This window comes from Geotrypetes seraphini, chromosome 15 (assembly GCF_902459505.1).
Source record: "Geotrypetes seraphini chromosome 15, aGeoSer1.1, whole genome shotgun sequence".
Taxonomy (NCBI): Eukaryota; Metazoa; Chordata; class Amphibia; order Gymnophiona; family Dermophiidae; genus Geotrypetes; species Geotrypetes seraphini.
Genome location: NC_047098.1, coordinates 16,093,780 through 16,108,065, shown reverse-complemented (window position 1 = coordinate 16,108,065; position 14,286 = coordinate 16,093,780). Strand labels below are relative to the sequence as shown.

General features: G+C 44.5%; 1 protein-coding gene across 13 annotated transcripts in view; it reads left to right on the top strand.

Moving 5' to 3' along the window:
• The window catches only part of PRDM16 (PR/SET domain 16), an 888,295-nt gene that overhangs the window by 852,863 nt on the left and 21,146 nt on the right, over positions 1–14,286 (top strand). For 12 of the 13 annotated variants that reach the window (XM_033921997.1, XM_033921996.1, XM_033921992.1 and 9 more), the window contains 2 exons: positions 555–724; positions 3,600–3,774. In XM_033921997.1, coding sequence (XP_033777888.1) covers positions 555–724; positions 3,600–3,774 — 345 coding nt within the window. The remainder of the gene's footprint in view (positions 1–554; positions 725–3,599; positions 3,775–14,286) is intronic. The other variant, XM_033922004.1, reaches the window with a different exon arrangement.

Below are 14,286 nucleotides of genomic sequence, written 5' to 3'. Positions count from 1 at the left end.
TGAGGCTATTTACTTGTTCTGCTGTCTCTTGCCCGCAGTTGTTATAACTAAATTATACTGCATGGGATGCTATTGTCAATGGACTTAAGAAAATCCTCAAACATAAAGGAATTACAGTAGTTCTGAATCATCATAAAACATATCAGTCTAGCTCTGTGGCTTGGCCACAGTGCTCTGCTGACCCCTGCTGGTGAAAGAGTAGTATTGTGGGTTAGTGTCAGAGAAGTCTTTTTCTCCAGCCCTCAACATGCAAGCATGCAAACATGCTATGTGTATGAGGGAAGCGGCTGTATCACTCACTATCTGTACTATATTAAGCCTTAATGTTTTTTGCTGTAAACAGTACTGAACAATGCACCAAAAAACCAGCAACAAAAATGAGTTATGAAAAACTTAACTGAGGCTGTAGCTTTAACCACTGTTCCACACACTCCCCCAGCTTGGACTAGAATCGAAGCATTTCAAACGTGTGCTGTTATGTTCTCAGACTGGGTAATACTTCAGTCTGATTGATGAGACTCCTTTTTCATGTCAACTGGGATTTTCTCTTCCAGGTGTAAGTACTGTGACAGGTCATTCAGCATCTCCTCCAACCTGCAGCGTCATGTTCGAAACATCCACAACAAAGAGAAGCCATTTAAATGTCACTTGTGTAATCGATGTTTTGGGCAACAGACCAACTTAGACCGACATCTTAAAAAGCATGAGCACGAGAATGTTCCAGGTAGGTGAAAAAATAATCCTCTGCTTTACTTGTAGGTTAGAGTATTATAAAGAGGGAGTTAAGTGGTATCGCCAATTTTCTGGCTAGACACCACAGGCCTGATTCTTTTTTGGACCCCAACATTGGCGGCCGCCGATTGTGTGTTAATTACGCATTGGCATCCAAAAGAGAATTGCGTCTACAGTCCCGGTCAGACACCCGAAATGTAGACCCGAATTTTGCAGGCCTACATTTAAGGCATCTGTCTTGCATCCATTTAGACGGGTAGCGATGCTTAAGCCCGCCCAAGGCCACTTCTGGGTGAAGCCACGCCCACGCCCCCACCTTAGGCGTGCTTAAGTGTTGCTACGCGTCTAGGTAGATACGCTCCGGAGCCCTACAATGTGAGCATCCTGCCTCGGAGAGAATTGTTTTAAAATGTGCGTCCCAATTGGCTTCCAGATGGCAGTAAGATGTTTACCGCCGCCTGCCATCGGGACACGCGTTTTCAAGAATCAGGCCCCAAGAGTGCACCACACAGATTTCATACCTGGTTTGGACCATCTGGCATTGGCTCACCGTTGAGATATACTTTTTACCTGGCCGTTACATGTTTATACATCACACTTGATGACCCCTGATGCAGGCGCTGCATGCCGAAACAAGGCTCGTGTTGGGTCAGTAAAGACTGGCCTCTTTCCTTGGGGCTCTCTTGGTGATTTTTCTTTGTTTTTTTTTTTTATATGCTTTGATTCTCTCTGTGTTCCTACGGAAACAGGCATTTATGAATTGGGTCTTCCTATTTGTCACTAAACTTAACTTATGTCGCATTGCTACATGATTTACTTACTGTGAGAAGAGGCGATTCTTTAAATGTAGATGGTAGGGTTTATTTATTTGGATTTATTAACAGCCTTTATGAAGTGATTAGCCCTATGCAGTATACGGCAAGTAATTTTAAAATCTGTATTTTCCCTATCTGTTCCAGTGGGCTCACAATCTCGTTATGGTACCCGGGCCAATGGGGATTTAAGTGACTTGCAGAGAGTCACAAGGAGCAGCACTGGGATTGAACCCACACCCTCAGATGCTCTAACCACTATGCCACTGCTTGTTGAGCAGCCAGAAAATGTTTGTTGCCCGTGTTATTTCTCTGAAAATTCGTTTAGGATTTTTTTTGTCATGAGAACAATGCCATTTTTTTATTGTTTATAATTCTTTATTCATTTTTGTATGTTACAATAGTGTATCAATTAAACTCATACAAAACTTAAAGATACACACTTGATTAACTCACATATTAGCATCAAATTTAACATTTCATTAGGAAATTCGTATTCTATAATGTTAAATATTATGTAAGAAATCTAAATTTATATCATTCTTATTAAATATAATAATCCCCATCCCTCCCTCCCTCCCAATTCAATAATACATAAAATCATCTTTATTGTGAATTCATTCAAATATTGATATATTATGTAATAATCAGAAATAAAATCCCACCCCTTTCCCCCTCTAATCAAATATCTTATCGTGCCATTTTTTTAGAAGACTGCACATTAGTGACAGCATACAAAAAGCATACCACAAAATTATGTGTTGTTTGGGGGGGGGGGGACCGATGGGGGGTTTGCCGACAAATGAAAAGACGTGGGATATGCCGTTGACATTTTCCCTGTCATTTCAAATGAATGCGCGTTCCTAGTGGCTGAGCGCGGCCTTGCACTCGGGTGTAAATGGAGTTTCTAAAATATTCATGTATTTCCATTAAAAAAAAACAAACCAACAATCCACCCAAATTAGCATGTGTAGGGGTAATTTTCTGGAGGTCATCTTCACAGGAAACATGCACGCATGCTCTTATTATGAAAAATAGGGGCAAAGGTCATGAGTAAAAAGCCCTAGTGCTGGAAGTTTGAAAATTATACTCCCCTCCAACAACCCCCCCCCTCCCCTCCCCGTAATGATAATATGCTTTAGTTTTATAAAACACTTGGCTACCATCAGAGATGTGATGCTGGGCTCAGTGGGTGTTGGTCTGACTCAGCATTGAATGGTCCTCGGATCTTGTAGTTCGTTTTTTTAATTTATTTTTTCTAAACTGTTCAGAGCAGTTTATACGAATTTATTCAGGTACTGAAGCATTTTTCCCTATCTGTCCTGGCAGGGTGACAATCTAATGTACCTGGGGCAATATGGGGGGATTAAGTGACTTGCTCAGGGTCACAAGGAGCAGCCTGGGTTTGAACCCACAACCTCGGGGTGCTGAGGCTGTAGCTTTAACCACTGCGCCACTCTAGAAATCAAAATGTAGTAAAAGTGAGCCAAGTATAGGCCAATCAATCCATTGTGACATCACTGATGAGGTTGGCTCTTAGGCATTGGTGGAATGAGGCATTATGATGTCACAATACCAGCTCTGGTTATCAGAGGCTGAAACTTTTCACGCTATTTATTTATTCAATTTTCTATACTCTTCTGCCAGGGGCTCAGAATGGTTTACATGAATTTATCCAGGTACTCAAGCATTTTCCCCTGTCTATCCCAACAGGCTCACAATCTGTCTAATGTACCCGGGGCAATGGAGAGATTAAGTGACTTGCCCAGGGTCACAGGGAGGTGCTGAGGCTGTAGTTTTAACCACTGTGCCTCACTCTCCCCCCACCTTTAAAATCTTGAGATTTCCAACTTAATCTGTCATTCTTTAGTGACATCCAGTCATGCAATAACCGTGTCAAAAGAAGGAGCCCAAAAGGTCTTTTTCCAGCGTGAAATGCTCTTTCTCCTTTTTTGTCCGTAATGCTTGACAATCACTGCTTATGTTAATTGCCCAGGACGTCCTCGTGATATCTGATTCTGTTTCCTCTTGTGTTCTTGCTAATTCTGTGTCCAGTGAGTCAGCACTCCGGCGTCATCACGAACCACCTCGGGACCGGTGCCTCCTCGCCCAACTCAGAATCAGAAACCCATGCACTTTTAGACGAGAAAGAGGACTCCTATTTCTCCGAAATCAGAAACTTTATTGCAAATAGCGAATTGAATCAAGCTTCGAGTTTAACAGACAAGAGGTAAAATGCTAAATCGCCCTGCACGCATGCAAACGATGATTTTCTGCCTCCTGTTCTGTGCTAAAAAAAGAGAAGGTAGAACGGGGGATCAACCGGGGATCTACTGAAACTGGTAGGGAACAGGGAAACTAGAGAGTAGATGACGGTCCTATATCTGACATCATCTTCTCTGTCTTTATGTCTGTTAGACAAACAGATGTGCAATATGAACGGGCAGATGGAACATTTTCATTTCATGATACAAAAACAAAAGACTGTGGATATAGATGTTCCAAAAGATGATTTATTATTCGTACATAATGGTTCATTCATATGCAATGAGAGCACTTCAAGGAAAGACTGTTTGTCTCTCTTGCCTGTTTAGATTGTAAGCTCTTGCGAGCAGGGACCGTCTTCTTACTCTTTGTGGCGCTGTACAGCGCTGCGTGCGTCTGGTAGCGCTACAGAAGTAATTCATAGTAGTAGTCGTGCACAGTCTTTTCCGAAAGTGGCCTCAGCAGGGCAAAGATAGGGCCCATGTTGGGTCACTATCTTTTAAATGGCCCGGCCAGAGCATAATGAAATTATTTTCCCATCCTGCCATCCCAGTTTCAAAGTTCTCCCCACCCCACTCCCAGCACCCACCACGGGTCTCACCTGGGTGCTTTTACCAGAGAGGTTCTAGGCATCAAAATGGCTGTCTTGGCCCCCTAGTGGTAGTTTCAGAGTACTGCCACTAGGAAGTCAAGCTGCCAAAGAAAGGGGGGTTATCAGAGGTAAGAGTTAATATTGAAAAAGGGGACAACTAAGGAAACTTTATTACATCACCAATCTCTTTCATTTGTTCCCTGGAAACAGAGGTGGTGATATCATTCCAAGAATAACACAACTTGCTATGTTTCATGCAGACTAGGTTATTCCTCTTTTGCGATTTGCATGCTCTTTGTATCTCATTGTTAGTTAACTTTCTGTTTTTGTGAAGTAGCATATGTTGTTAGGATGTTATTTTCTTAACATACCTCAATACCACTGAATGTACCTGGTCCAGGAGCTATCCAGACCTCTATTTCTGGATGGGCTAAGGGGTGAACTGGCTGGGCATGGCCCATGCATTTCCTCCCAACCCCCCCCCCCACTTCCCCCTCGCAGAAACAGTATAAATTAATACCTTGGCTGGTGGGGATCCCCAAGCCCTGCCAGCTGGAGTCCTCTTCTGAACCTCCCTAAACGGTCTAAACCTTGGGGCAGTTAACGGCATGCCTCCAGCTGCCGACACTGAAAGCTCACTGTACATACTCAGTTCATAAGCAGCTGTCACCTTATCAGCATCTTTTTCATCTGCCCCAAGTTATAGTTTTCGGAACAACTCCAAATAAGGCAACTATGAACTCTTATATTATCTTTGTTTGACCCAATCAAGGAAATCAGAACCTGCAGAATTCAGTTTACAGGGCCCAGAGAATAGTCAAAGCAGAACGGTAAGATCCAGAGGTCTTAAACCACTCGTAGAGGTTCCTCGAGGCTCCTCTGTCTGTGGCAGTCTTAGGACTACCACCAAGAAACCAAAGCACTTTGGAAAAGGATCAGACTCGGTATAAGTCCCATGCAACAGGTTTCCAGTGTATGAACTCTAAATCTGTCATTCTTGTTGATTGGGGGGGGGGGGACCTTCATTAGTCCGGCATTAAGCAGCGGTAAGTCTGGAAACAAGTAGCACTTAATCATCCTAATAAGACAAGGAGATCGTCTTTCAAAATTCAGTTGTGCCATTAAGGGCATTCAACAACATGATATGGGCCAGAGTCTCACAGCTGTATTGAGATGTTTTTTTCATCACCCCTTCCTTGACTGGGCTATTAATGATTTTTTAATCTCATGATGTTAACCAAAAACTCGCAAACTTGAATCGGCAGTCTTCGTCCCACAGTACAGAGTTGCAGACTTGAAAGCTATTATTAGAGTACGTCATTCCAAGACTGGAGAGTTGTTGAGTACAACACAACACACCTCAGATGCCTTACGGGGTAGATCAGCTCACTCTAGATTCTTAGGGATGCTCTAATGCTCCTGGGTGTGTGTTTGGTTCATTAGTGCACCTTAGAAATTTAGTGAGCATTAAACCAATTTATTGTATGTTGACCTATAAATTACCGTACATGCAGGGGAGGACAAAAAAAGTGATTAAGGAATGGCTCATTCTCAACATAAGGCATCTGAAATGTGTTGTGTTGAATTCGACAACTCCCCAATCTTGTAATGAAATGCTCTAATGATAGCTTTCAAGTCTGCGACTCTCTACTGTGGGACAAAAATTGCCGATTCAATTTTACGAGATTTTTGGACAGCAGAATGTGAAAAACATCATTATTAGCCAGTCAAGGGAGGGCTATGTCTCTTATGCATTTAGAGGGGCATAATCAAAACCTACATCTGTCTGATTTGGACGTAGGCTGCTAATCACCCAAAGTCGGCAGCGGGAAAATGTCCATTCTTGAAAAGTACGTCTAAAAAATTTTTATTTATTTATTTTTAATCGTCTATCTGGAAGTCTAGGCATTTGATCGTCCACATTCTCGACCAAAAATTTGTCCAAGTCCCAAACGCCCAGAATAAGACCTTTTAGACGTGGCAGGGGCTAGCATTACCATGGACTGGCAACAAAGCAGTGGGGCACCTTACAGGGCACTGCTGTGAACTTCACAGAAAGGGTGCCAGATAAACATCTCAGCAGAACTCCCTTATAATAATAATAATAATAATAACTTTATTCTTCTATACCGCCACAATCTTGCGACTTCTAGGCGGTTTACATTCAAGAGAGCTGGACATTCAGCGATTTACAATATGTCGAAGGAGTACAGAGTTCAGAGACTTTAAGAAATCGAAATTACAAAATATACGGTTTGCTGAGAAAAAAAAGAGGAAATTGCAATATACAGTTTGTTTAGAGATTCAGACGTATTAGAAGAAAGGTCCTGAAATTACGGTAAGCCCCCTAGACCCACTGTACTCACCTGTCTACAATCCCAATAGAGTAGGGGTTGGGGGGTTTTAGTGGGCACACATGTTACACCATAAATGTAGTGTTTAGAGTGGCTTATATCTTGGACCTCCTTTCTATGGTTCACTAGCCCCCCCCCCCCCCCCAAGGCTATTTCAGAGATCTGTGTTCAGTTCTACTAGGCTTTCCTATACTAGGTGCTGATGTACAGGTATGTATGTTTTTATTCCGATCATTGCAGGGGGGAGGGGGTCAGTGAACATTGGGGGAGTGTGGGGGAGGGGTCTTTACTTTGTCTCTGCAGTGGTTATCTGGTCACTTTGGATAACTTTTGGGCACCGATACCTGTTTTTACATCGTCTAACTTGCAAAGTATAAGTCTCGTAAAACCTTCGATTATCCCTGCAGGACGACTAACCCTCCCCCCTCTTCGACTAAGGTAAGCTAACCAGTTAGCGTGCGCTAAATGCCAACGCGTCCATAGACTAACGTGCTCCCGTTAGCGTTTAGCGCGCGCCCATTGGTTAGCGCGCCTTAGTAAAAGAGGGCCTATGTCTAGGTTGGCCCACTGCCCGCCCTAACCGCTCCTCCAGACATGCCTCTTTTAGCGCTGGGCGCACAGCGGCATTCAGAGGCCTAAAAGGTCCCTGGATACGTCCAAAAAAATAGGTTTCGTTATCGGCACTCGGACGACCTCTCTTTTGGGTCGTCCAAGTGCCGACTTGGGTGGGTTTTTAGATGTGTTTACGTTTCGCTTAGGAGCCCCATACTGTACAGCACCGCATACGTCTATCAGTGCTATAGAAATGCTAAGTAGTAATAGAAGAAGGGTTTTGTTTACTGTTCACCTCAGTTATTAGTAACTAGTCTCATGGGACCTGTGTTAAAAGAGCACAAGTTAGTGGTAAATTGACTTAGGCATTGAATCATAAGGCTAGGCACCGGTATATAGAAACACAATGACAGATGAAGGCCAAATGGCCTGTGGATGAAGGCCCATCCACAGCATCCACTGTCTCCTCCTCTCCCTATAGGCTCTTGCATTGTGAGGTCATAGAGCTTTATGGTTATAGAAACATTGTAACGTGATGGCAGATAAAGGCCAAATGATTCATCCAGTCTGCCCATCCGCAGTAACCATTATCTCCCTATTGGCTAAGGTTCTTAAATTTGCATCTCCTCTTCCTATAGGCTAAGGCTCTTTACACCTGCATTGTGATATCATAGAACTTTATGGTTATAGAAACATCGTAACATGATGGCAGATAAAGGCCAAATGGCCTATCCACAGCATTCACTATCTCCTCCTCTCCCTATTGGCTATGGCTCTTTGCACCTGCATTGTGATGTCATAGAACTTTATGATTATAGAAACATTGTAATGTGATGGCAGATAAAGGCCAAACGATCCATCCATTCTGCCCATCCACAGTAACCATTATCTCTTTCTCTCCCTATTGGCTAAGGTTCTTAAATTTGCATCTCCTCTTCCTATAGGCTAAAACTCTTTACACCTGCATTGTGATGTCATAGAACTTTATGATTATAGAAACATTGTAATGTGATGGCAGATAAAGGCCAAACTATCCATCCATTCTGCCCCTTTCTCTCCCTATTGGCTAAGGTTCTTAAATTTGCATCTCCTCTTCCTATATTTATTTATTTATTTATTCAATTTTCTATACCGTTCTCCTAGGGGAGCTCAGAACGGTTTACATTAATTTATTCAGGTACTCAAGCATGTTTCCCTGTCTGTCCTGGCGGGCTCACAATCTACCTAATGTACCTGGGGCAATGGGGGGATTAAGTGACTTGCCCAGGGTCACAAGGAGCAGCATGGGTTTGAACCCACAACCCCAGGGTGCTGAGGCTGTAGCTTTAACCACTGCGCCACACTATAGTCTAAGGCTCTTAACACTTGCATTGTGAGGTCATAGAGCTTTATGGTAATAGAAACACTATCCTTATAAATTTACAATGGATTTACCATCATTCTTAACAGGCCCTTATACCTATCTCACAATAGCTCTTTAATTATTTTCAGTAACAAGTTCCCCAGCATCTTACACACTTCTACAGTAGTATAAAAACACTTAAAGAAGATGAAAATCCAATTAATTAAAGAAAAGGCGCTAATGACTTACAGGCCCAGTGAAACCAGCCGTGGCCCATGCTTGGTTTCTCTGTCATCTTCTACAGGTTATTAACAATAAAAAAAAACAAAAAAACCTGTTAGCCAAAACTCATTTTAGCTAATAGAGCAAAAACAAATGGTTTCAGCCTGTGACTTTCACATTCCCACATATAGTACATCACACAGACGTTGGTTATCTCCAAAAGAAAATATCTAATTGGCATTTGTTTTCCGTCTGTCTGCCCAGACGATAAATGAGCTTTCCAAGCTGTTGACAGCACAGCATGGCTGCGTAATTAACTACAAGTTTCCGAGACACAGATTGTTTATATGGTCTTCAGAATGAGAGTGTAATAACACTGTCATCTATTCTGAAACCAAAGTACAGACTTCGACTGACATATAAAAAGGGACATGAAGTACGCTGCCAAAGATATCACCTGAAAATAACATTTTCTCACCCCCTTACCAATGTGCTTTGTCTTGGCAGCATGTTTCAAGCACACATACACCCCTCTTCTACGAAACCGCACAAGCGGTTTTTAGCACAGAGAGCCGCGCTGAATAGCTCGTGCGACTCCCGACGCTCATTGAGTTCCTAAGAGCGCCGGGAGCAGCGCGGGCCATTCAGCGTGGATCTCTGCGCTAAAAACCGCTAGCGCGGTTTCGTAGAAGAGGGGGACATTATACAGATCAGGCATTTTTGTTGTGTGTGTTTGGTGACCACCTTCCTGTGGGGCCCCTGAAGAAGACGTGCAGATCGAAACACAGACCGTGTTGGGTCCCATATTCTGTGAAAAGTGGTTCTTTGTACGCAACAATCTGTTGGTTAGTTCAAAATAAAATTTGCCAGTATCCTGTACATTTGGCTGCAGTACCTTTCTTTGTCTTTGATTTTTTTTTATTTTTTAATTCTTTATTCTTTATTAATTTTTTAATTCTTTATTAACTCTCCTTTTCCCACCTCTTAAATTCAATCAATTTGTACCTCGCTTACCGTATTTTCTCGCATATAACGTGTGCGTTATACGTGGTTTTTACGTACCGCGCAAACCCTTGCACGTTATACGTGTGAGCGCGTTGTATAAAATTTTTTTTACATAGTTCCCCCCCGACGTCCGATTCACACCCCCCCCCCCCCGCAGGACCGCTTGCACCCCCACCCCGAAGGACCGCTCGCACGCACCCCCACCCCGAAGGACCGCTCGCACGCACTCCCACCCGCACCCCCACCCTGAAGGACCGCTTGCACCCCCACAGCCTCCCTTCCCCCCTCCCCATCATGTAGAAGCTCCTACCGATGTCCTGCTGCTTCCTCTTGGCGGTCCCGACACCCGACACGATCGGGGCAAGAGGGAGCTCAAGCCCTCTTGCCCCAGCCAACTGCGGCACCCCCGACATGATCGGGGCAAGAGGGAGCTCAAGCCCTCTTGCCCCAGCCAACCGCGTCACCCCCGACACGATCGGGGCAAGAGGGAGCTCAAGCCCTCTTGCCCCCCCCCCGACTCCCCGACACGATCGTGGCAAAAGGGAGCCCAAGCCCTCTTGCCCCGCCGACTCCCCAACTCCCCGACAATATCGGGCCAGGAGAGAGCCCAAGTCCTCCTGGCCCTGGCGACTCCCCCCCCTAGTTGTTCGGGCCAGGAGGGAGCCCAAACCCTCCTGGCCACGGTGACCCCCTACCCCCACCCCGCACTACATTATGGGCAGGAGGGATCCCAGGCCCTCCTGCCCTAGATGCAAACCCCCCTCCCCCCAACGACCGCCACCCCCAAGAACCTCCGACCGCCCCCCCAGCCGACCCGCGACCCCCCTGGCCGACCCCCACGACACCCCCACCACCCTTCCCCGTACCTTTGTGTAGTTGGCCGGACAGACGGGAGTCAAACTCGCCTGTCCGGCAGGCAGCCAACGACGGAATGAGGCCGGATTGGTCCATCCGTCCCAAAGCTCCGCCTACTGGTGGGGCCTAAGGCGCCTGGGCCAATCAGAATAGGCCCGGGAGCCTTAGGTCCCACCTGGGGGCGGGGCCTGAGGCATATGGGCCCAAGCCCTCTTGCCCCGATCGTGTCGGGGGTGCCGCGGTTGGCTGGGGCAAGAGGGCTTGAGCTCCCTCTTGCCCCGATTGTGTCAGGGAGTCGGGACCGCCAAGAGGAAGCAGCAGGACATCGGTAGGAGCTTCTACATGATGGGGGGGTCGGGAGGCTGTGGGGGTGCGAGCGGTCCTTCAGGGTGGGGGTGGGAGTGCGTGCGAACGGTCCTTCGGGGTGGTGGTGCGTGCGAGCGGTCCTTCGGGGTGGGGGTGCGAGCGGTCCTGCGGGGGGGGTGAATCGGACGTCGGGGGGGACATCAGGCTTTCAGGGTGGGGACAGGACTTCAAGGGGGAGAGGAGAGTCGAGGCGGGCGAAAGGAGAGTCGGGCAGCATGCGCGGTATACGGGTGTGCGCGGTATATAAAAATTTCTGCACATAAATTTGTGTTTTTCGCGTGCTATACCCGTGTGCGCGTTTTACACGGGTGCGCGTTATCTATGTGAAAATACAGTAATCTATTGTAAACCACATAGAACTTAACGGTATTGCGGTATATAAACTGTTATTATTATTCATTTTTTAAATCCAGTACATAGTGCAACAGAATAACAATCAAGTAATATAATACACTGCACTCTATTCCATCAAATATTATATAAATCCTTCCCCCTTACTCCCCCCCCCCCCACCCTGCCCCTCCTGGATGTGTACAACAATCTTTCATGAATCAAAGGGAAATAATGTTAGTAGCATTTAAATCTTACAATATTTTGTTAACGGGCCCCAAATTTCCTTGAATTTACTATGGTGTCCCAGCTGTAATGAATTAATATTTTCAAACTTATAAATCTGGCATAAGGATTCCCACCAAAAACTATAATTTAAGTTATTCCAACTTTTCATTATAAGCTGGATGGCCACTTTATTCAGGATTGCCTTGATTGGTCTCTTGGGGAATAACACCGTTCCAAACAATATTATATCATATGACAGCGATAATGGAACTTCCAATATTGTAATAATTTGACCCCCAAATGGATCTCCAGAATTTAAGTATCAAGGGACAATAGTACAGTAAATGATCCAGTGTCCCTACATCAAGATGGCAGTGCCAGCACCTGTTAGACTTAGAACTATCCGATTTCTGTAAACGAACAGGGGTCCAAAAACTTCTGTGTAACAAGAAAAACCAGGTTTGTCTCATAGATGCTGACGCTCATCCTCCAATTCCAGATTCGTGGCCATTGAGACGCAGAAATCTGCTGCTTTGTCTCAATGCTCCAAATGTCTCTAAGACTAGTTCATGGTTTTTGGTTCAAAAAATCAGATATAAATTTATACCACTTGGCTGCCTGATGCCCTAGCAAATCTGTCTGTCTGGTCGTTGATTTTTTTTTGAAGATGACCGTAATCCCCATGGCTTTGTGTTGCCATTTGTAATAAAACCATGCAAAGCAGTATCAAATGACAACAATGTACAAATACTCTGAATCATCAAAATGCACTAACAAATGCATTCGCAATACATTCTAGAAACATATCTAAGCTATGCATATTACCTAAATGCATCAACAAACAGTTCTTGGCGTAGTCTCGGAACCCCAGAGCTGTACTCCTACCAACGTATTTTTCGAGAATGGATTTTGGACACAGGCGACTAGCGCCCTAGGCTCAAAACTGACTTAGACATTTGTTTTGATTATGCCCCTCTACGTGTATAATCTGTAAAATTAAAGGAAAGGAAATATATTTTGTAGGGTGCGTTTTTTCACATTACTAAAGATTCCTTGCTCCTTTATGAGACTACCTAGCAGCAGGTTTCCAGGATGGACTTTCCGAAAGGGCAGTTTGGCTTTTGGAAAGCCCCCCGAGCTCCGGCTGCCTCTGGAGGGCCTTCAACAAACATGCACGGATGACTTCACATGCATTCACATGCAACTGAATTCCACTCGTGCTGGAGGCCCTCTAGACTTCACCCTGGAGGTCGAGAAAAAAGAGACAAGGCTTTTTTTTTTGGGGGGGGGGGTGAGACTGGAGGTGGAAAGGGATGGGGTTGAAAGTGGAACAGGGCGGGGCTTGAAGCTGAATGGGGCAGGTTAGAGGCGGAACAAGGCGGGGCTGGGCCATGTTTTCTGTTTGTCGTCAAATATGGTAGCCCTAGGAAAGGAAGTCTGCTGATTTAAAACCAGAACCTAATAAGGCTTTCATTTTATAGTGCCACTGGAGGTATGCAACGTGGCACTGTAGTGATACAATTATTTCATTAGCTCTAGAACTTATAATCTAAGTTAGCATCTGGGGCAGTGGGAGATAACGTGACATGCCTGGGATCACAGTGGGTGATAGTGGCAGAAGCTTTGAATCCTGGCTTTTAACCACTAGGCCACTTTCTCTCCCTGCTTTTGTCATTTTCCTAAAGTGACTGTGTACATTTTGCAATAGTTCCTCATGTGGGCAAAAGCAGACAAGGGAAATCCTGAGCAGGCGGGCATAATTGATCCAGAGGAAGAATTTAATTTGGACATTTATCACAGGGAAAATCGATCAGAGGTCTCTGTAACAGCTATGCTCACTGATGTGTTTAGACTATGTGACAAGTTCCATGGCTCGGCAAAGGGCTACTGCTGGGTGGAGGGGCGTTGTTCATTTTTAAAATTGTATTTTGGCTGTGTGCTATTTAATTTGTAGAGAAACCTGAGGATACTCTCCATTGTATAAGTGTCACTCCAGTCCAGGCCTGTTCTAATTATGTCCCTGACTTGCTGAGCTTTTCATAAGTAGCTATTCAACAGAGACAGGACATCACCCAAATTTCGTATTTCATAAAAGCTTTAAATGCTCTGCAAATAAAAAAATAAAAAAAATAGACAATGGCAAAAAAAACGGAAGCATTTGAATATACAGTATATATTTTTTTCAGTCTGAAACTATTTTGTTAAATGATTTCAGATCAGTCCTTTCAACTTGGAAAGTTTTGTTGCATGCTTGGAACACTGCAAAGTTACAAAAAAATTTCTTTGTACTTAAATTTGCATTTGAGGGGTTAAAATGATTCTTTTACAAAGCTGCGTTGGCGATTGCCACGCGTCAACGCAGCCCACTCAATTCCTATGGACTATGTCGTTATTTGCCGCGCTGGGACTTGCTACTGCGGTTTTGCAAAAGAAGCTCATAGTCCCTGAAGCCCAATGTAATCATTTAGCAGTAAAGCAGATACACAGAAGGATAACGGAGGGTGCTGGAAATGTATTAAGCGCAAAATTGTATTTTTTAAAAATATATTTCAGCGTTGTCCTTAATTACAAAATATATGGTACTAGTCTTTAAGCCCATTACATTAACGGGTGCTAGAATAGATGTGTGTG